Genomic DNA, 21754 nt, shown 5'->3' with positions numbered 1-21754 from the left:
GTAAAAGTTCAGCACAACATCGTGGGCCGATGGCCCTGTACTGTGCTGTACTGTTCTGTGTTCTAAAACAGATATACCATTTTGGATACTGCGAGAGGGTTGGCCTCTTGGGACAACAGCAGCAGCCAAATTCATGGCACCATGATTGGCTTTGCTGAAGCAGGAGGGAGAAATTGGCATAAAAATGCTACAGTTATAGGGGATTCAGTTGTAAGGGGAATTGATGTTTCTGTGGCCGCATACCAAAGTCCAGAATGGTGTGTTGCCCCCCTGGTGCTGGGGCCCTGGATGTCTCTGAGTGTTTGCAGGACATTCTGGAGGGGGACGGTAGAAAAGCCAGTGATCGTGGAACATGTTGGTATTAACAACATTAAGTTTAAATAAAGGATACGATATGTGTTTATGATATGTATCAATGATATAGACGAAGGCATTAAAAGTGATATTAACAAATTTGCTGATGACACAAAGTTGGGTGGCAGTGTGAAATGTGAGGAGGATATTATGAGAATACAGGGTGACTTGGACAGGCTAGGTGAGTGGACGGATGCATGGCAGATGCAGTTTAATGTGGATAAATGTGCAGTTATACACTTTGGTGGCAGATTACTATCTCAATGGAGTCAAGTTAGGTAAAGGGGAAGTACAATGAGATCTAGGTGCTTTCATTGACTGATGTACAAGAACACGCATGCATGTACATCAGGCAGTGAAGAAAGCTCATTGCATGCTGGCCTTCATAACAAGAGGAATTGAGTATAGGAGCAAAGAGGTCCTTCTGCAGCTGTTCAGGGCCCTGGTGAGACCACACCTGGAGTATTGTGTGCAGTTTTGGTCTCCAAATTTGAGGAAGGACATTCTTGCTATTGAGAGAGTGCAGCATAGGTTCACGAGGACAATTCCCGGAATGGCGGGACTATCATATGTTGAAAGATTGGAGTGACTGGGCTTGTATACACTAGAGTTTAGAAGGATGAGAGGGGATCTGATTGATTATTATGCGTTATCTGATTATTATCTGATTATGCGTATAAGATTATTAAGGAATTGGACATTCTAGAAGCAGGAAGCATGTTTCCGCTGATAGATGAGTCCAGAACCAGAGGACACAGTATAAAAATAAGGGACAGGCCATTTAGAACAGAGTTGAGGAAAAACTTCTTCACCCAGAGAGTGGTGGATATATGGAATGCTCTGCCCCAGAAGGCAGTGGAGGACAACTCTCTGGATACTTTCAAGAAAGAGATAGATAGAGCTCTTAAAGATAGTGGAATCAAGGGGGTTGGGGATAAGGCAGGAACAGAATACTGATTGTGGATGATCAGCCATGATCATAATGAATGGTGGTGCTGGCTCGAAGGACCAAATGGCCTACTCCAGCACCTATTGTCTATTGGATGAGGTCCTAAAAGCACAATATAGAGAACTAGGAAGAAAGTTGAAATGTACAACCTCAAAGGTAGTTATCTCAGGATTACTACCAGTGCCACGAACTAGTCAGAGTAGAAACAGCAGGGTATTTAGGATGAACGCGTGGCTAAAAAGATGGTGTGAGAGGGTGGGTTTGAGATTCGTGGGACATTGGGACCAGTTCTGGGAAGGTGTGACCAGTACATACTGGGCAGGTTACACTCAGGCAGGACTAGGACTGGTTTCTTTTGGGGGGCAGGGTGGGGGTGCTATTTGGTGGAGTGTTTGGGGAGGGTTTAAACTCGTGTAGCAGAGGGATGGGAACCAGAGGAGCAGGGCAACAGATGCAAAAGTTGAAAGAGAGGTAGAAACTAAGGCAAACATGACTAAGAACAAAAACAACAGGGAAACACTGCTGAAAACAGGAGAGGTGGTCTGAAATGCATGTGTTTCAATACTAGAATAGGCAAGGTAGATGAACTTAGAGCTTTGATTAGTACTTAGAATGATGACATTATTGCAAATACAAAGACTTGGCTGAGAGAGGGACAGGACTGGCAGCTGAATGTCCCAGGATTTAGATGTTTCAAGTGTGATCCAAAGGGATGTAAAAGGGGTGGGGGAGTTGCATTACTGGTAAAGGAGTATCTCACAGCTGTAATGAGGGAGGATACATCAAAAGACTCTTACAGCAAGGCAATATGGGTAGAACTCAGGAGTAGGAGGAGGTGAAATCACAATGTTGGGGGTATATTACAAGGCCTCCCAACAGCCTGCAAGAGATAAAAGAGAGAATGTGTAGACAGATTTTGGAAATATGTGGAAACAGCAAGGTTGTTGTGGTGGGTGATTTTAACTTAGTGCTCGGGACAAATATGAGGTGATGCATTGTGGAAGGTCAAGTACAGGTGGAAGTTATACAGTGAATGGCAGAACCCTTAGGAGTATTGATATGCAGAGGGATCTGGGTGTGCAGATCCATACATCATTGAAGGTGACAGCGTAGGTAGATGAGGTAATAAAAAAAGGCCTGTGGCATGCTTGCCTTCCTTAGAAGGGACACTGAGTATTAGGACGTCTGTTAGGCCACACTTGGAATATTGCACACAATTCTGGTCATCGCACTACTGGAAGGATGTGGATGCTTTGGAGAGGATACAGAAAAGGCTTAGCAGGATGTTGCTTAGTATGGGGGATTTAAGCCATAAAGATAGGTATGATAGACTGGATTTGTTTTTACTGGAACACAGGAGGTTGAGGGGCGACCTGATAAAAGTTTGTAAGATTGTGAATGGCATGGAAGATATGATGCATTTTCCCCAGTTGGAAGAGTCAATTACTAGAGGACACAGGTTCAAGGTGTGAGGGAGGGCATGTTTAAAAGAGATGTGCAAGGAAAAGTATGCACACAAACGGTGGTGAGTGCCTAGAACGTGCTGCCACAGGAGGTGGTGGAAGCAGACGCGAGAGTAGCATTCAAGAAGCACTTGGACGAATTCATGAATAGGAAGGGAATAGAGGGATATGGATCCTGTAAGTGGAGACAGTTTTGGTATGGAAGAGTAGAATGTGTCAGCGCAGGCTTGGAGGTCGAAGGGCCTGTTCTCTGTTGTATTGTTCTTTGTTCTTTGTGCTTTTTATACATTTGCTGAGATAATAGAAGGAGGGATTCAATTGTGTGTTTGAGCAGGAAAGTCCTGCCTCAGAAATGAGATATGGCATCTTGTTCAATTAGAGTGCAAGTGTGATCCAGCCAGAAATTTTGTGAAAAGTTCAAAAGCTAATGGCAAGCATGGGGTAGGTTTTTATATTTTATCATTAATACAGAATAATCAAATATCTCTGTTTTTCTCTTCACTATCCCTCCCCTCTACTACAGAATATTGATATCACAAACTTTAGCAGTAGTTGGAACGATGGTCTTGCATTCTGTGCTGTGCTTCACACATATCTTCCAGCACACATCCCATACCAGGAGCTGAACAGTCAGGACAAGGTAAAACCACAGTCTGTTGATTGCTTCAAGTGCTGTTAAGTTGAAAAGGTTTTCTTAATGCCTGTAAATTGTCTCTACAGATTTCAAAATGCATGTTTTAAACGTACTTATTTTAGCAGTATTTTGGGACATTCTTCTCTTGACTCCAAACCTGGGAGTGTTACACAACCCTGATAGCTAACGTGGCCCAGTTACCATGGAATAAATGTCACAGAGATGACATTACTCATCCCATTGCACCAAGTAGTCACCTGTTCCAGGAATCACTGCTTGATGAATCAGGTTTACTTGTGAACTTAACATGTTAATGCCCCTCAGCAACTTTCTTTTCCCAGCTCCGTCATGATACTGCCCCCAGTTTAATATCATCAGCAAATTTGGATAAGCAGTTGGCTCTTCATCCAAGTCATTTAATAAGATCAAAAAGATGAGGCATCAGTACAAGCTTTTGCAGGAACCTGTCCTGTTAGAATTCTGTAAATTGGGAGAGGCCCAGAATGAGTGGCCAGTAATACCAGATTGTTGTCAATAAACCATAAGGAACTCAGGTTTTTCAAAAATCATTCAGGGATGTGAGGCATCATTTATTACCCATTACTAATTGTCCTTGAGAAGGTGTTAGTGAGCTGCCTCCTTGAACTGCTGCAGTCCATTTGATGTAGGTGGACCACAAGGAAGGTTTCCAGAATTTTGACTCTGCGACAGTGAAGGAAGGTCTGTTTCCAAGTCAGGATAGTATGCAGCTTAGAGGAGAACTTGCAGGTGGTGGTCTTCCTATATCTCTCCTAGTCTTGTCCTTTTAGATGGTGATAGGTGATGGGTTTGGAAGGTGCTGCCTAAGCAACCTTGGTGAATTTCTGCAGTAGCTAGTATATGCCATTGCTACTGAGTGTCAGTGATGGATGAAGTGGATGCTTGTGGATGTGGAGCTAATCAAGTGGCCATTTCTTCCTGGGTGTTGTAATGTTTCTCAAGTGTTGTTGGAACTGCACTTGGCCTGGCAAGTAGGAAATATTCCAGCAGACTTCTGACTTGTGCAAGGTAGGTGCTGGATAAGGTCTGGGGAGTCATGAGGTGTCACAGCTGAATTCTTAATCTCTGACTTGTTCTTGTAGTCACAGTATTTGTATAGCTAGCCCTGTTCAGTTTCCTGTTAATGGTGACCGAGGATGATGTCAGTGCGGGATTCGGTAATGTTAATGCCATTGAATGTCAAGGAGGTCTGCTTAGATTCTGTCTTGTTAGAGATAGCCATTGCCTGGCAGTTGTGTCATGCAAATGTTACTTTCCTCTTGTCAACCCAAGCCTGGATATTGTCCAGGTCTTACTGCATATGAACAAAGACTGCTTATGTATCAGAGGAGTCTTGAATTGTTCTTGGCACTGCATAATCATCAGCAATCTAATGATGGAAGGAGGGACGTTGATGAAACAGCTGAAGGTGGTTTGACCTAGGACGTTGCTCTAAGGAACTGTGTCCACATGTTGCAGTGGTAATGTCCATATCTCAGAGCTTGGAGCTCAAGTTCAAGTCCTACCTGTTCTTGAAGTGTGTAACAATATTTCTGAACAGGTTGATTGGAAAATATCTGCCCTGAGGAACTGGAGCTCTTGTGGTGTAACAATAGCGACCCTGCCTCTGAGGCACAGGGTTTCAGCATAATTGCTTGAATGTTGTTACGGCCCTACCTTTTACAGTATCCAATGTCTTTAGCCAATTTTTGAAGTGAAATGATAAGACTGACATCTTTGATTCTGGGTACTAGTGGAGGAGGCCGAAATGGATCATCCACTCAGCACTTCTGGGGAGATTGTTGTGAATGCTTCAGCCTTATCTTGTGCACCAATGTGCTGGGCTCCCCCATCATTGAGGATAGAGAACTTTGTGGAGCCGCCATCTCCAGTGAATTGTCTACCATCATTCACAACTGGATGTGGATGTGGCAGAACATAGCTTAAATCTGATTCATTGGTTGTGGAATTGTTTAGCTTTGCCTTTCACTTGCTCCTTATGTTGTTTGACACACAAGTAGACTTGTTTCATAGCTTCGGATTGACACCTCATTTTTAGGTGTTCCTGGTGCTGCTACTCGTGCCCTTCTGCAGTCTTCATTGACCCAGAATTGTTTGCCTGGCTTTGATATTAATGGCTGAATGGGGAATTTACTGGGCCATGAGATTGCAGATTATGTTGCTGAATAATTCTGTTGGTGATGGCCCACAATGTCTCATAGATCTCAGCCTTGAGTTGCTAGATTTATTTGAGGTTTACCCCATTTAACATGAAGATAGTTTCACACACATCACATAGAAGGGACTGTCTGATGTGGTCACTCGAGCAGGTGTACCAGCAGTAGGTAGCTAAGAGAGATGAAGTCTAGTATGTTTTTCCTCCTCCTTGATTCCCTCACCACCTTCTGCAGATCCAGTCTAGTAGCAATATTCTTTAGGACTCAACCAGCTTGGTCATCAGCACTGCTTCCAAGGCATTCTTAATGTTAGTCATTAACATTCCCCATACAGAGTCCATCCTGCACCTTTGCTACCTTCCATGCTTCCTCCAAGTTTTCTTCAACTTGGGAAAGTGATCGACAATCAACGTTGAGGATTCTTAGGGCAACTTGCTCCCAATTGTGTAAAATTGTATCCCATTTCTGCTGAATCTGTCCCATAATGAGACAGGACCACCCAGGGATGGTGTTGGTGTTACCATTGAAGTACAATTCTGAGCGTAAGACCATGTCAAGCTACTGCTTGACTAGTCTGTGGTAAACTGTGCAAATTTTAGCACTGGCTCCCAGATGTTGGTAAGAAAGCTTCATAAGTTCTACAGGGTGGCTGAGTTTGATGTTGCTGTTACTGGTGCCTAGGTCAATGCCAGGTGATCCATTCAACTTCATTTCACTTTTGAGACTTTTTCCGTGAATTGATACAACTGAATGGCTTGCTTGGCCATTTCAAGTTGCAGTTAAGAACCAACCCCATTTTTGCAGGTCAATAGTCACCGGTAAGTCAGACCAAGTAAGGACAGCATATTTCCTTCCATGAAGGACTTTAGCCTACCAGATGGGTTTCTTTTTTGATAACTGACAATGGCTTTCTGGTAATCATTAGACTTTTAATTTGAGATTTTTTATTAAATTCAAATGTCAGTATCTGCCATGATGGTATTTAAATACATATCCCCAGAATGTCACCTGCGTCTCTGAATTACTATTCTAGGGACAATCTTCCTGGATTACGGGTCCAGTGACATTACTGCTGCACCACAGCCCTACCATAACATTGAAGGCAGTCGGGCAGTTGGCATTTTCATGGGCAGCCTCCCAGCTGACGGGTGTTGGGGGGTGGGAAGGGCGTAAACATGACACCTCGAAAAATCCAGTCCTTCATATACATCATCAGTGCACTACTTACAAAGTTTAGCCAGGTTATTTAGACATGATGTACCCTTTATAAATCAAGACAGGCTCCCTGTGATCTCATTAAATGGTAGAATAGGCTTAAGGAGCTTCATGACCTACTAGTATTTTTCCTACGATCTGTTCATATTTATCCAAATGCTCAGACACACTGTCCCTATTGTCAGACTTGAGAAACCTCTTCAGAACAGACATTAATCTGTTATTTTCTGTGTTTTTTCTTTTGTCCTTGAGAACTGGAGTGACATTGGAGACATTGTAACCCAAAGCAATCATTTATGAATAAAGAGACTTTCGGAAGATCATAACTAAAACATCCTCATTTATGTTCTCCTTATGAGTTTAAAAAATCAAATTCTGGGAATTTGCCTATTTTTAGTTTCATTATTATTTCTGATTTTTTTAAAAACATATATTAAATCTTGTAATTTCCTCCACTTAATTTATTTAGTGTTCCTCAACTCTGATTACTTTACCCCTTACCTCCTTAAAGGTCAATTTGTTATTAAGTCCTTATTTTCAATAAAATATCACTTGAACCTGTTTTTGAAGCTTAAGCTGCTCTTAGCCATCCACCTCTTTCTGATGCACTTGTAAAATGTGAGGATGTCCACCCTATCTCTTGCAAAATTTTCTTCTTCCATTTAGAAATTTCTGCTGCTTCCTTTTGTATCAATTTGTTACACTTTACATTTATGTCGGTCTATGGGATCTCTGTTCTTTTCACAAGCCGATAAACAGCTATAAATTGGATAACTTCTTGAAAAGAAAAAAGGATTATTAGAGCAAGAGAAAGTGAATAAGAAAGTCAGATTGGATGCAACAACAAAATGGTGATGAGCATTGTGAAAGGCCAGAAGATTGGTTTTGTTGGTGAAAAGAACTAAATGCCAGTGTCCTAATAGACGTATCTGCAGATTGGTGTATAAACTGTGAAATTGTATGGTTTCCCTTTCAGTTTTTTGATTGTAGATTTAAAATCTACAGTTCCCTAAAAGCTGCCACCAGGTAGGTTGAGTTGTTCAGAAGGCGTATGGTGTGTTAGCTTTCATTAATAGAGGGATTGAGTTCAAGAGCCGTGAATTGTAGATTTAAAAAGTCCAACATGCCAGGTGCGGATTTACCCTCAAACAGCTGTCCTCGTTTTACATTACCGAGTACCTGCCTAATATAGAACATAGAACAATACAGCGCAGAACAGGCCCTTCGGCCCTCAATATTGCGCCGACCTATGAACTAATCTAAGCCCATCCCCCTGCACTATCCCATCATCATCCATATGGTTATCCAAGGACTGTTTAAATGCCCCAATGTGGCTGAGTTAACTACATTGGCAGGCAGGGTGTTCTACGCCCTTACCATTCTCTGAGTAAAGACCCTGCCTCTGACATCTATCTTAAATCTATCACCCCTCAATTTGTAGCTATGCCCCCTTGTACAAGCTGAAGTCATCATCCTCGGAAAAAGACTCTCACTGTCCACCGTATCTAATCCTCTGATCATCTTGTATGTCTCTATTAAATCCCCTCTTAGCCTCCTTCTCTCCAATGAGAGCAGACCCAAATATTGCAGTAGTTAGCCTTCCCTCAGTTTAATACTTTCACCTAAGCACTACCTTTATCCTTATGTGTAAGTAATTTACGGAATTAGGGTGACTGCTCACGAAATGCTCCCCCACTGAAACTTTGATCACCTGGCTGGGTTCATTCCCCAATATCAGGTCTAGGGTGGACTGTTTACAACTTGGGACAATAAAAAGGGCACTGGACACTGAGATGAGGAGGAATTTTTAGTCTCAAACAGTAGTAATCTGTGGAACTCTTTACCCCGGAAAACCATGAGCTCCAGGCTGTTGAGGCTGTATCATTAAGTATAATCAAAGCTGCGATAGACAGAATTTCCATCAGTAAGGGAATTGTGGGTTCTGGGAAAAGGCAGGAAAGTAGAGTTGAGGATTATCAGATCAAATAAGAAACAGTAGCAATAGTAGCCCCTTGAGCCACACCATTCCACAAGATCAAGGTTGATCTGCTCCATGACCTCAACTCCTCTTTCATCAGCTCATCATCATCCCCATAATTTCAAAAAGCTGTCTCCTGTTTAAATACTTTATGATGAATCCTCCACAACTTTGAGGCAGAGAATTTCAAGTGTTCACTCCCCTTATTCTGTAGCTGTGTTCCTTGGATCAGAATTCCCCTCACGAATGGAAACATAGTCTCAACAGCTACATTGTCAAGTCCCTCAGAATTCTGCATGTTTCAGTAAGATCACCACCTTGTTGTTCTTAAAGGATATGGGTCAAAGGCAGCTATATTGAGTCGGGCTACAGATTAGCCATGATCTCATTGAATACTGGAACAATCTCAAGGAGCTGAATGGCGTTCTTCTCCTGTTCCTATGTTCTAAACTCTTAATAAATAAAGCCTAAACTCTTTTCCTCTTCGGCCCAAGAAGTAGCTTCATAAATCTTAATGGAACTGCCTTCAGTGTCAGTGCATCCTCTTTTAAACAGAGAAAGAAAACAGTACACTGGGTTTACAGTTGCAGCTGTGGATGGAGGTGATGGGGCAGGTGTAGGGGCAGATGTAGCACTTCCTGCAGTTGCAGGAAAAGGTGCGGGGATGGTGGGACTAGTGGGGGAGTGTGGAGTGGACGAGGGAGTTGCAGAGAGCAGTCTATATGGAAGGCAAGACAGGGATGGGGAGGGAAATATATCCTTGATTATGGGATCAGATTGCAGGTGGCGGAGAATGATACGTGAATCCAGAGGTTAGTGGGGTGATACACGAGGACAAGGGGGAATTCTGTCTTTGTTCTTGTTGCGGGGAGGGGTTGTGAGGGCAGAGGTGCAGGAAGTGCAAGAAATGCTCCAACTGCATCTCTTGTGCTTAAGTGAAACTAAGTAAAGTTAAATGAACGGCGAAAAATGGCAGATGTGCTGAATGTGTGAAAATGTGAAGTTGTTTGCTTTAGAAGTATGAAAGCTGACTATTTGGCCAATCGTGGCAGCAGCAACCCTGTGAGAAGAGCATTTAACCTGGAACCACGTCCTACCGTATCGCTGTAGCCTTGCGTTTCCTATGGCTAATCTATCTAGCCTGCACATCCCTAGTCACTATGGACAATTTAGCATAGCCAGTCTACCTAACCTGCGCTTTATTGGACCATGGGAGGAAACCAGAGCACCTGGTGGAAACACACGCAGACACAGGGAGAATGTACAAACTCTGCACAGATAGTTACCCGAGGATGAAATTGAATCTGGATCCCTGGCGCTGTGAGAAAGCAGTGCTAACCACTGAACCACCAGAGTGGACCCATTCTCTCCTTTTCACATCGATAATTTACACAAATCTTACATCTCCTTCACCACCATTAGCAACCCTTCACACCCTGTTCCACTCTCTCTGTCCACAATACAGAAGCCATCATTTTCCAATCACTTTGTTTTGAAGAAGAGTCATATTGGACTTGAAATGTTAATTCTGTTTCTTTCTGCACGGATGCTACAAGACCTACTGAGTTTCTCCAACATTTTCTGGTTTTTATCTCAATAACTAATGTACGTATTGGAGAAGAGCTATATTATAAAAGATGCTGATTCAGCAAAGGAACTTTTCACCTCATGGCAAGCTCACACCCTGCTGCATGTTGACTGTGTTTGCTCAGACCTGTGTCAAAGTCTAATAACCATGGACAGGGGCAAAATGGATAATGCATTTCCAAAGAAGTCCAGAGTTATAAGCCTGTGTGCTGTGATAAATTTGTCATTTACATCACAGAGAGGTAATAAGCGCCCGAACATTTAAAGAACTGCTTGAAGATTTTGGATTGGTAGATGCTAATGTTCTTTAGATGTCTTATAACAACAGGCTTCTAACCTCTTCTGTCTTCATTTTGCAGCGAAGAAATTTTTCCCTTGCATTCCAGGCAGCAGAAAGCGTTGGTATCAAGTCGACACTGGTAAACCATTAAATAAAACACTCAAGTTAATTGATCAACTCAGCTCCTTCTAACTGTCAGAATGCAAGTCACTTGCTTTCTGCTATCTTTAAGTTTTCTATTATTCTGTTGTTAATGTGAAGTTATTATTCCCAGTAATCAGAAAGAAGTTTCAAAATAGAATTTTTTTTTTATATTTAAAGTTTTTTTTTCTTGTACAGATTTCTATCTGTGGTCCAAACATTGTATGGGCTGTGCACAAATCAGACCTTCCAGTTCCCAGTGTTCAGCATTCCGTTTGCAGACTATTGAGAATTTAGTGCAATGCTGGATGTTATTTAAGTGTTTATTCTATAAAACACCATTATTTCTTTTTGTCAATATGGAAATGAACTGCTGGAACTGTTTGCAATCCAATGGTGGTGAGAAAATCAATTTTTTTTTAAAAGTGTCCAGCCAGTGCCCCTTTTGATCAGTGCATGGTCAATTGAGGTTGTAGCCTCGGCTCATTGATCTGAGTTTTTGAACTCAGTAAGGAAAAACCTTACAATCTCTATGAACTCATCCAGTAAGTTTTCATATCTGGAAATGGGTTCAAATTCAGCCCAGTTTGACTCCAAGATATTGTGCCGACCACATCTTGCTGCAAGCCAGTCACTTCAGGCCCAACTATGATACGGCCAGGTAAATCCTAGTTAATAGTCTGTAGAGTCAGATATGATCTAAACACACTTAGTGTGCATTCCTGTAATACCAAGATGTCTCAAGGTGCTTTACACCTTGAAAAGAATAGTCTTGCTGTGGCTGTTATAATGTAACAATTGCTGAAGCCTGTTTGCAAGCAGTACAATCCTGCAGATAGTAATGTCTAAAACACCAGATGTGTTTTAGTGATGTTTCATGAGGGATAAATGTTAACTCGAATACTTGGTCAACACCCTTACTCTTCAGATTGTGCCGTGGGATTGTTTGTGTTCACCTGAGCGGTCAACCAAACACCCAACCTCTACAGTACTACATTAAAGTAGTAAATGGCAGATCGCTTAAGAGTGCTGATAGGCAGAGGGATCTGGGTGTATAGATACACACATCACTGAAAGTGACAACGCAGGTGAAAGTAGTCAACAAGGCATACGGCATGCTTGCCTTCATCAGCCGAGGCGTTGAGTTTAAAACTTGGCAAGTAATGATGCAGCTTTACAGAGCCTTAGTTAGACCATATTTGGAATACTGTGTTCAGTTCTGGTCACTACACTACCAGTAGAATGTGGTGGCTTTGGAGAGGGTACAGAAAAGATTTTCCAGGATTTTACCTGGTATGGAGGGCATTAGCTATGAGGAGAGGTTAGGGAAACTTGGGTTGTTCTCACTGGAACCATGGAGGTTGAGGAGCGACCTGATAGAAATCTACAAGATTATGAAGGATGTGGAATGTCAGAAGCTTTTTCCTAGGATGGAAGAGTCAGTTACCAGGGCCATAGGTTTAAGGTGCGAGGGGCAAGATTTAAAGGTGATGTAGAAGGCAAGTCTTTTAAACAGAGGATGGTGGGTGCCAGGGGAGGTATTGGAAGCAGATTCTATAGTGACATGTAAAGGGCATCTTGACAAATACATGAATAGGATGGGAATAGAGGGATACAGTCCCTGGAAGGGTAGGGGATTTTAGTTGTGACAGGCAGCATGTTGGTGCAGGTTTGGAGGGCCAAAGGGCCCATTCCGGTCCAGAAAATACTTTGTTTTTTGTTCTACAGCATTCACCTGGCTAATGTACTCAACAGTCTGATGTGGGACTGGAACCCACAACTTTCAGACTTGCAGGTGAGATTTCCACCAACTGAAAGTTACGTGATTACATGCTTCACTTATACAGTGGTGCTAACACTGGTACCAACACATCTGGAGTACTATGTGCTGTATTGGCCACTTTATTTCAGAAAGGCTGTAAATGCATTGGAAACAGTTCAGAGAAGGTTTACTGTACTAATACCTGGAACAAATAGGTTTTCTTGTGAGGAAAGATTTGAAGATTCAAGTCAGTTGAAACAAGAGTTGAGAGATAATAGGAATTGCAGATGCTGGAGAATCCAAGATAACAAGGTGTGGAGCTGGATGAACACAGCAGGCCAAGCAGCATCTTAGGAGCAGGAAAACTGACGTTTCGGGCCTAGACCCTCCTTTTCCTTTAAGAGAATTGTGAATCTTTGGAAGTCTCCCTGCAAAGCTAGTAGAAGCAGATTCTTTAAATATTTTTAAGGCAGAGGTGAATAGATTTGTATGAAGAAAGGAGGTGAAAGGTTACCAGGAATATTGGGTTGAGATTACAACAGATCTTATTCGATGGTAGAACAGATTTGAGGGGCTGAATGGCATATTCCATGTTCAGATGTAGACTGCTTCATCCTCATGAGTAAGCAATTGTCAAGGATCAGGAAATTAGATGATTTAAAGAGAACCTCATTCTTGATGAATAGAACAAACATGAGTGAAATGGAGAGATGATTTTGTTGACATATTTCTTCTTTACTTCGTTGCCTTTTCTGAAGGAGGAAGTGGAGGAGGAGCTAGGTGTATGTTCAAGGTAAGCATGGAAGAGGTGTAAGATGCAATGTATCTGTCACAAGACACATGGCATACAGCAGAACGTGGATCTGTGCAATGAATAATAGCAAGGGACAGCAACGTGTTCATTAAATCAGTAGCAGATGCAAAAATGTTCAGTGGAGCTGCTTGCTCCCCTGGTGAAGTTTGAGAGTAGGTTATTTTAGATTTTGACTTTCACAGTAATTTTTCATAAGTGGAGTGTACAGGAAGGTTGTAACCTATCTAAAGAATGACTGACCATTTAAGGTGTTTGTGAATTCATGAGAAGTATGTGGCTCGGTCAGTGGCAATTTTCAAGTAATTTGGGCTGCTCTGTAAAAGCTGACAATGGCTAGATGAGAGATAATGGGAACTGCAGATGCTGGAGAATTCCAAGATAATAAAATGTGAGGCTGGATGAACACAGCAGGCCAAGCAGCATCTCAGGAGCGCAAAAGCTGACGTTTCGGGCCTAGACCCTTCATCAGAGAAGGGTCTAGGCCCGAAACGTCAGCTTTTGTGCTCCTGAGATGCTGCAATGGCTAGATAAGAACCCATTTTACCCTTGTGTGCTCTGTGCTCAGAAGGAAACTTTTGAAGGGTAGTTGTTGTAATGTAAAAAAAAAGTATCCATTTAATGGTTCCGCACAGCAATGAGACCAATCTGTTTGTTGGTTAAGCAATAAGTATTAGCCAGAGCACCAAGGCGATCTCCCCTGCTCTGTGAGTGATGCCATTGGATCTGTTATGTTCATCTATTTAGACAGGTAGAGCTTCAGCTTAACATCACTTCTAAATGACAGCACTTCGCTGCAGTGGAGTGTTATCCTCAAGTCTGTGGAATGGACTCCAAGTCAGAGTACAAACACTGAGCCAAGGATGATTATATACCATGACTAGTGGTGGTCAGTATTTAAGTATCCTTGAGTGTTTATTAGTCTACTATCTGTGCCATATAAATTGATGGAGAGAGTTTGCAGCAAGAATGATCTTGGTGGACACTAACTTGTTCACAGGCCTTCAGTTTTATCAATCTCTAATCCAATTTTGTTGTCTGTACCTTCCCAGGACATCAATGAGATGGTGAGCACGGAGCGACCAGACTGGCAGAGCCTGATGCAGTATGTAACTGCTATATACAAGTACTTTGAAACTTGACATCTTCCTGCTCCACCCATTCTGGAATGCGTTTGCAGGGTAACTGCTGATTTTGGGAGGACATTCCAATGCTGTACTTCACATTAGAACCCTGTGCTGAAACACTCTGCCTCACTCAAGCGACTCATGGGCCCAAGAGTAGTATCACTTTGCAAAAGAACATCCTCCTGTTTGAATAATCTATCCGTCCAGTAAAGAAGTGTGCACCTGAGTGATCTAAATGCTGTTCAAGCTCCACTTGTAACTGCTATTGCTATATTTCTGCAATGATAAACTGCTCAATGACAATTGTGGGAAAGTGAAGCATCAGTCCAAATTGATCTTCAACAACTTAGTCCAATGCTTTGAGAGGAAATACAAAGCATTTTTGAGAAAGTAAAATACCATTTTTAGAACACTCACCCTAGTACAGTACACACACATTAGCTATATGGGAGGATCTACGTTGGCACTCTTTAGAAACAGCCCATTGTAAAGTCTCCACAAAATGATGGCTGTGGAATTGTCAAAATAAACCACTTGAACAAGGACTGTGAAACTAAGTAAGCAATACTCATCACACTAATATTTAACCCTGAGATCAACTCCCTGGCATAGCCCATTAGTTTTCTTCAAATCAATGCTCATCCGTTTATAGAAAGATTTGTCTGAAGGAGCAAGTGGTATATCATGAGGTGGAGAATTTTTCTTTCCCAGGGAACTTGATATTGAATCTAACCAGACGAATATAATAGTCTTCTGTGTCAAAAATAAGTGTCCTTATAATTGCCCTGTTTAGATATTTACCACTTACAGACATTACTCAGTTTTTCTTTCTATTCTTTTGAGTTTTCAGTTTTTTTTAAAGATAATATTAATCTCATGATCTACCTGTAGCCTTTGGAAATCTACTGGAGTACACAATATACCTAAGATCCAGTTAAGGATTAACATTAATAGAAGACCAACGTGCTTCTGTTGAGCCATTACCTCTTAACACAGTTTCCTAACAATGCATCAGTTTCTACAGGTACTCTAAAGCAGTCCTTCGCTGTGATCCATCACTTCAGTTTAAGATACAATGTGTAAAGAAACCAAGTTGCATCTTTATGCTGCTTTGATTTTAAACTGTTAAAATTTAATTCTCTTCAAACTGTCACAATTAGTTCCTGTTGAGCACAATTCAAAAGCACAAACTATCTATAACTCATTCATATGATGCCTGTTGTGTGAAGAGGGAACAGTGTTCTTTATGTATGAAAAGGCTTGGATCAGATATGATTCAGACTCCTGGGGCAGTTTAAAGAAAGATTTGCACTATGTGTAATCAGTGTTGGGAATGTTTGTTGGGACAGGGTGCAGGGAACATTATCTAACCTATGCTGTACCTTTCCTGGAAGTGTTTGATGAGACACAATAACTCAGTAGGCCTCGATTGTCTTTCTGTAACATGTTCTACAAAAGGCAGGAATTAATCAGGGGATCAGAGGATATAATGCATAGGAGAGTTAAATTTTAACTAAATTTAATTCTTATCTGCTCCTCTCCGTTTGAGTACTGCTTTGTTAATTGCAATACTGTTAGTTCTGGTGATGCTAATTTAGTGTCAGTGCTAAACACATACTACAAGTCCATCAATATTTAAAAAGGGGAATTGCTTCTGTTACTCACTTTCCATGCTGATGAAGGTGATTCAAAGAAAATAACCCCTTTCACCTCAGATACTACTTAGTTTTCAGCATTTCTTCATTCATTCTCTGGGCGTGAATTATTCTATAAATAAACTGTCAAATAGCTTTGCATAAATGTCAAAGATCCATCAAGATGTGTGATCTTGATAAGCCTTTGCCAGATTTCAGCCCATAACTGATGGCTGTCCATCATTCATTGTTCTCACTTTATCTCAATAGTGAATGTTAATTTAACTCCCTTGCACCATCATGTTCAGTCACTCTTTTTAATGATTTTCGTCTTTTCAGCACTTGCTGTGAACAGGATATTAGAAAAGTTACAGAACAGAAGGAGGTCTTTCAGCTCATCAAGTCTACAAATGAAAGCCCCCAACCCCTGCAATATTTTTCTTCCAGGTGCTTATCCAATTCTCCTTTGCAAGTTATGGTTCAATCTGCCTCCACTATTCTGGATTCTAACCACTCACTGGACAAAATCAAATATTTTTCCTCATGTCTCCATTAGATTTTTTTTCCCATGAGGCTTAAATCCTCCCTCCTGTTGCAAATGGGAAGAATCAGTTCTGTCGAGACCCCACATGATTTTGAACCCTCTATCAAATTTCCTCGTAAACTTTTCCTCTCCAAGCAGATGCCTTAATTTCTGCAATCTCAACATTTAGCTGGGTTCCTCATCTCTAAAAGCATTTAATTCATATTTTACAAATTTAAATGGGAAACTAGTCACTAAATATGTTTAGAAGTATTGAGCAGGCCAATTTATTTTAAATTCATCATTGGCTCTCACTGCTGCCTGATCTCTCCAGTTACAGAGACTACCCCTTACATTAACTAGCTGGCTTCCAATTGCATGTGTGACTTCTCTTCAGATGAGCTTGATGGTGGTTATTACATTTTATCACAGTGTTTTTGTGCTGAGTGTACATTACCGGTTCCTGCAGTTTGTGTGGGCAAGTTCATTGGTTGATCTTTGCACTTAGTATTGGTCAGAATTCCATATTACATTAAGTCGCCTTACCCTATTGCACAGCACCTACACTAACGACTTATTCTTTTCATTAGTTTGCTTACACCTGTGATGTGGTCTGAAACCACATTCATAGCTGTGTGTCTACCCTTTTATTATGTGTAAGTTTTCTATTCCATGTAGCTGCTCTTGATTGAAATCCTTAGCCTGTAGTTTCTGATTGACACAGGTTCTATTTTATCAAATGTGTAATGAAGGCACTCTTTATTTATTCATAGCTTTGAATGTTACTTGTATTATTTGCATGGTATCAGCAGTGTGTTCCTTATTTGGCACACCATGTTTAGTATAAAATCATGTATTTTTTCTATTACTATTTATGTTAATGTCATCAGTGGCATGTGGTAGTATCCAGTACCAATGCACCTAGTGACACAGGCTGTTTTCTGGGCTCCGGCTGCACAAACCCTAATTATCTCTGGCAAGCATCAACTTAAGAGGCCAGAGTACTGTACAGTTTGTGTGTGCTCATTAAGTAAATAAAATATTGTTTAGTTTTTAATATTGAGTTTGGTGCAAAGATTGCATCCAGTTCAGAACAAGAAATCGAGCCAGCTCCCCTCACTCTCCAGTCCCAGTCCTGGTCTAAGTTATGCACAATGTCATTAACCATCCCTTTCACTGAGTATTTCATCTTATTCAAATAAATTGAGGATCACAGCTGGTTTCTTGTAGCAGCCTAAGAATAGATGTCAACTCAGAAGCAGTGCATACAACTCTGCCAGCATGATATTTTAACCTGGATAAATTACCAACTCTATCAGAATCATGTTCCGGTCAGTTCCTGGGGCAATATGACACTACAGAACTTAATTTTCTTTCTCGCTAGTTTGTTTCTTCTGTTTGACTTTGGTCAGAATAAAGCTCACATTTGTAACGGAGGCTGTATGAAGCCCTTTACCTTGTTATGGAGTCAAAATCATTTAGCACAGAAACAGATCTTTCAGTCCAACCAATCCATGAAAAACATAATTCCAAACTAAACTAGTCCCATGTGCCTCCAAACCTTACCTGTTCATGAAGTTTTCTAAATGTTATAATTGTACTCACATCTGCCACTTCCTCAGGAAAGTTATTCCACATGCGAACCACTGTCTGTGTTTAAAAAAAAAACTCTCACCTTAAAAATGTATCCTCTACTCTTGAAATTCCGCATCTTAGGAAAAAGACAACTACCATTTACTCTATCTCTGCCTGTCATTATTTTATAAATTTCTATGAGGTCGTCTCTTAACCTGCTATGCTCTGATGAAAAAAAGTCCCAAGCTTTCCTTTCTCTATAACTCAAACCTTCCATGCCTGTCAACATTCTGGTAAATCTCTTCTGAACCCTCTCCAGCTTAATCATATTCCTCCATAACTGGGTGTTCTCTAATCATTGTCATATACAATTACAGCAGCACTATTTTCATGTTACTTAACGTGTCAGCACTTTGTTTTCTATAAGCTCATCTTTTTTCAATAAGTTTCAGATTAAGTGATGGATAGAAGCACTCCAGCTTTGTAAAACCACGTACTTACTCAGCTTTGGCCATTGGTTCTCATAACAGTTGGCAACAGCAGAGATATGGGCCACGTTTACCAAAGCTATTAATTTGCAACACTGCATCTATCCTTCTCATTGCCTGTATATCTGCATCTGTTCTCACTCTCACTTCCTCTCATTATCTCCCTCTACCTAGTGTGAGACTGACTTGAATAATAGCCAAACATTCAAGATTTTACCAATTCTTAGGGCATGTTGCATTATTCAATGTAGTTCTAAAGTGTCTAAACTTTGGCTCCGCTTGCTTCTTTTGTAGCAACATCTCATTTGCTAATTCACTGACCGCATGCTACTAAGGACTGTAACTTCCTTTGTGTCTCTTCTTCAAGCAAACCTTCTCCAAATGATTAGCCACCCTCCCCTTTGGCATGAGGTCTGCCTACACAGCAATTCCTGTGTTTGACCTTACAATAACTGACATTGACTGTTCTGGAACTGAATGCAGTGTATGTGGTAGGTTGCATCAGCTCCTGTCTCAGTAAACATCAGTTTTGGTTATTTTCTATAAAGATGCCAGATGTTCTCTAGTAATAACACACTGTGGAGCTGGAGAAACCCAGCAGGCCAGGCATCCTAAGAGGAGGAGGAAAGCTGATGTTTCGGGTTGGACCCATCTTCAGAAATGTTCAGTTTTCCTGCTCCTCTGATGCTGCCTGGCCTGCTGTGTTATCTCTGACTCCAGCATCTGCAGTTTGCCCTCTCTGTGAGATGTTCTGTAGTGATTGCTGCCTCAGGTGATGAATGTAATTGTCTGTAAAACTGTGTTTTCCCACTATTATACCCTGTACTCTTCAACCATATGCAGACTTCAAGCTGCAAATCATACAGTCCCAGCAAGATGAATATATATGTTTTGGAAAATGAAATTTATCTGGTTACTATAGCACAATCACTAGTCTAGCAATTTTCTGTTTCCCAGCCCTTTTGTAAGCAGAACGAGCATGAAACACTTCCTTTCCTGAGAGTTTCACTCTGAATGTAAGGAGGAAACAGTAGTTTTGACAGTGGAAGAGGTTCTGGGAATCTCTTTCACACAGCCTGTAACTGAGATGCTACCTAACACTTCACTGTTCAATTCTGCTACGTATTTTCTTCATTAAGTTTTAATTTGAGTTTTTCAGTCCTCTGTTTTTCCCTCAGTCCCTGGAATATGGAGTGTTCATGCTAATGAATCGTTCTCATCACTCGTTATTGAAGATATCAGATAAAGCAGTTTGTGCAAGCCTGTATTCAGTGAGACAAACACTATTGAAATGTTTGATCTGTTTGTTAGAGAATGTATTTATAATCTTGCATATCTTGACTTCATATGTTCTGCAAATATTCAATTAGTTTTTTATGTAAACACTAAACAGCCAATATAAAATGGATTAAGTATTGCTGTGTGTTATTTACATCTGCATTATACATTTAATCTTCTTGTCTCAGATATTTAGCTGCTGCCAGTTACTCCCTGTTATTTAAACAATTTTTTTTGTTCCCATATGAATATTTTAACTCTGCTGTATGATAGTTGAGAACCATATGATACATCTCCATTTCAGATTTTATATTTGATGCTGTCATTGAGGGTGATTTTTTTTTGAAAGAAGAAATCCAAAGTCCCTGTTATTTACTGGAAAAAAAAACAAAGCTACACATTCTATAGTTTAAGCAAAATGAATGTTTTGTATGCACGAGTCAAGCAAAACAGATACTAAATTAGACATTTACTCATAAAACTGAAAATCACAAAATAAAGATAAATTAAAGCAAATTGTTGCCAACTATAAGCTATAAATTGAGCATCAAATGACTAATAAAATGCATTTGAAATAAATCCTACAGATTAGCCCAGCAGTCCACTCAGTGTATTTGTTGTCAATCTCGGTCACAAAGTTCTTTGAAATTCTGATTTCCTTTCAAAACATTTCACCCCCTCTTTTTCTAGGACTTTAACTTCATATGACCAACCTGAGTTCCAAAGATATGGTTTTTACAAAAAATAGCACGTGTGTGCAACCCCCTCTTCAACTCTGTGATGGTCTTGATGGAATTGAACCACAGATGTTATCTACAAGGAGCAGCTGCAGCAATGATATTGTTGTTCATTCCCAGAATCTAGATCCAATGCTGCCTTCAGCCTATCTGTACTGTGCAGAACTCATCATCTACTGAAGGGGTTAAGAAATTTCCCCTGTTTGGCAGAATTCCAATATTTAGATTGCAGAATTCTATCCTTTTCTGATTTACCACTGGCCTGGGCAAGCTGTTACTTAGTGCCTGTCTGAATCTAGCCCCAGATTGACTGCTTTGGGACCAGCAGCTACTCTTCACCCACCCATTTTTCTGGCTTGTGTTCCTTGTGCTGCCTCTGAGTCTGACTGAAAGGCAAATGGAATTTTGTCTGCCATTGCTAAAGGGATGGAGTTTAAAAACAGGGAGGCTATGCTGCGGCTGTATAGGGTCTTGGTGAGGCCACACCTGGAGTACTGTGCAGTTTTGGTCTCTTGAAAAGAGATATACCAGCACTGGAGGGGGTGCAAAGGAGATTCGCTTGGCTGATTGCAGAGTTGAGAGGGTTGGATTATGAGGAGAGACTGAGTAGGCTGGGATTATACTCATTGGAATTCAGAAGAATGAGGGGAGATCTTATAGAAACAGATAACATTATGATTGGAATAGATAAGTTGGAGGCAGGGAGGCTTTTTATGCTAGCAGGTGAAACTAGGACTAGAGAGTATCGCCTCATAGTAAAGGAAAGCAGATGTAGGACTGAAGTCAGGAGAAACTGCTTCACCCAAAGGGTTGTGAATCAGTGGAATTGGCTGCCCAGTGAAGCGGTTGAAGCTACCTTGCTGAATGTTTTTAAGGCAAGGCTAGATTAATGTTTGAACAGTAAAGGAATTAAGGGTTATAGTGAGTGTGTGTGTGAGAAAAGCTGAGTTTCGAAAATATCAGCCATGATCTTATTAAATGACGGGGCAGGCTCAAGGGGCCAGATGGCCTACTCCTGCTCCT

The 21754-nt window shown here is 41.0% G+C and overlaps 1 protein-coding gene across 6 annotated transcripts in view; it reads left to right on the top strand.

Annotated features, from left to right (window-relative positions):
* specc1la (sperm antigen with calponin homology and coiled-coil domains 1-like a) overlaps positions 1-20482 on the top strand; it is a 304469-nt gene extending 283987 nt beyond the window's left edge. For 5 of the 6 annotated variants that reach the window (XM_048555846.2, XM_059655171.1, XM_059655170.1 and 2 more), the window contains exons 14-16: positions 3290-3406; positions 10735-10794; positions 14422-20481. In XM_048555846.2, the coding sequence (XP_048411803.1) occupies positions 3290-3406; positions 10735-10794; positions 14422-14511 (267 nt within the window). In that variant the 3' untranslated portion in view covers positions 14512-20481. Of the gene's footprint in view, positions 1-3289; positions 3407-10734; positions 10795-13316; positions 13352-14421 lie in introns of all 6 variants that reach the window. The other variant, XM_059655174.1, reaches the window with a different exon arrangement.
* Positions 20483-21754: the final 1272 nt, after the last annotated feature.

This window comes from Stegostoma tigrinum, chromosome 26 (assembly GCF_030684315.1).
Source record: "Stegostoma tigrinum isolate sSteTig4 chromosome 26, sSteTig4.hap1, whole genome shotgun sequence".
NCBI classification, from domain to species: domain Eukaryota; kingdom Metazoa; phylum Chordata; class Chondrichthyes; order Orectolobiformes; family Stegostomatidae; genus Stegostoma; species Stegostoma tigrinum.
This window is presented reverse-complemented; position numbering and strand designations above follow the sequence as displayed.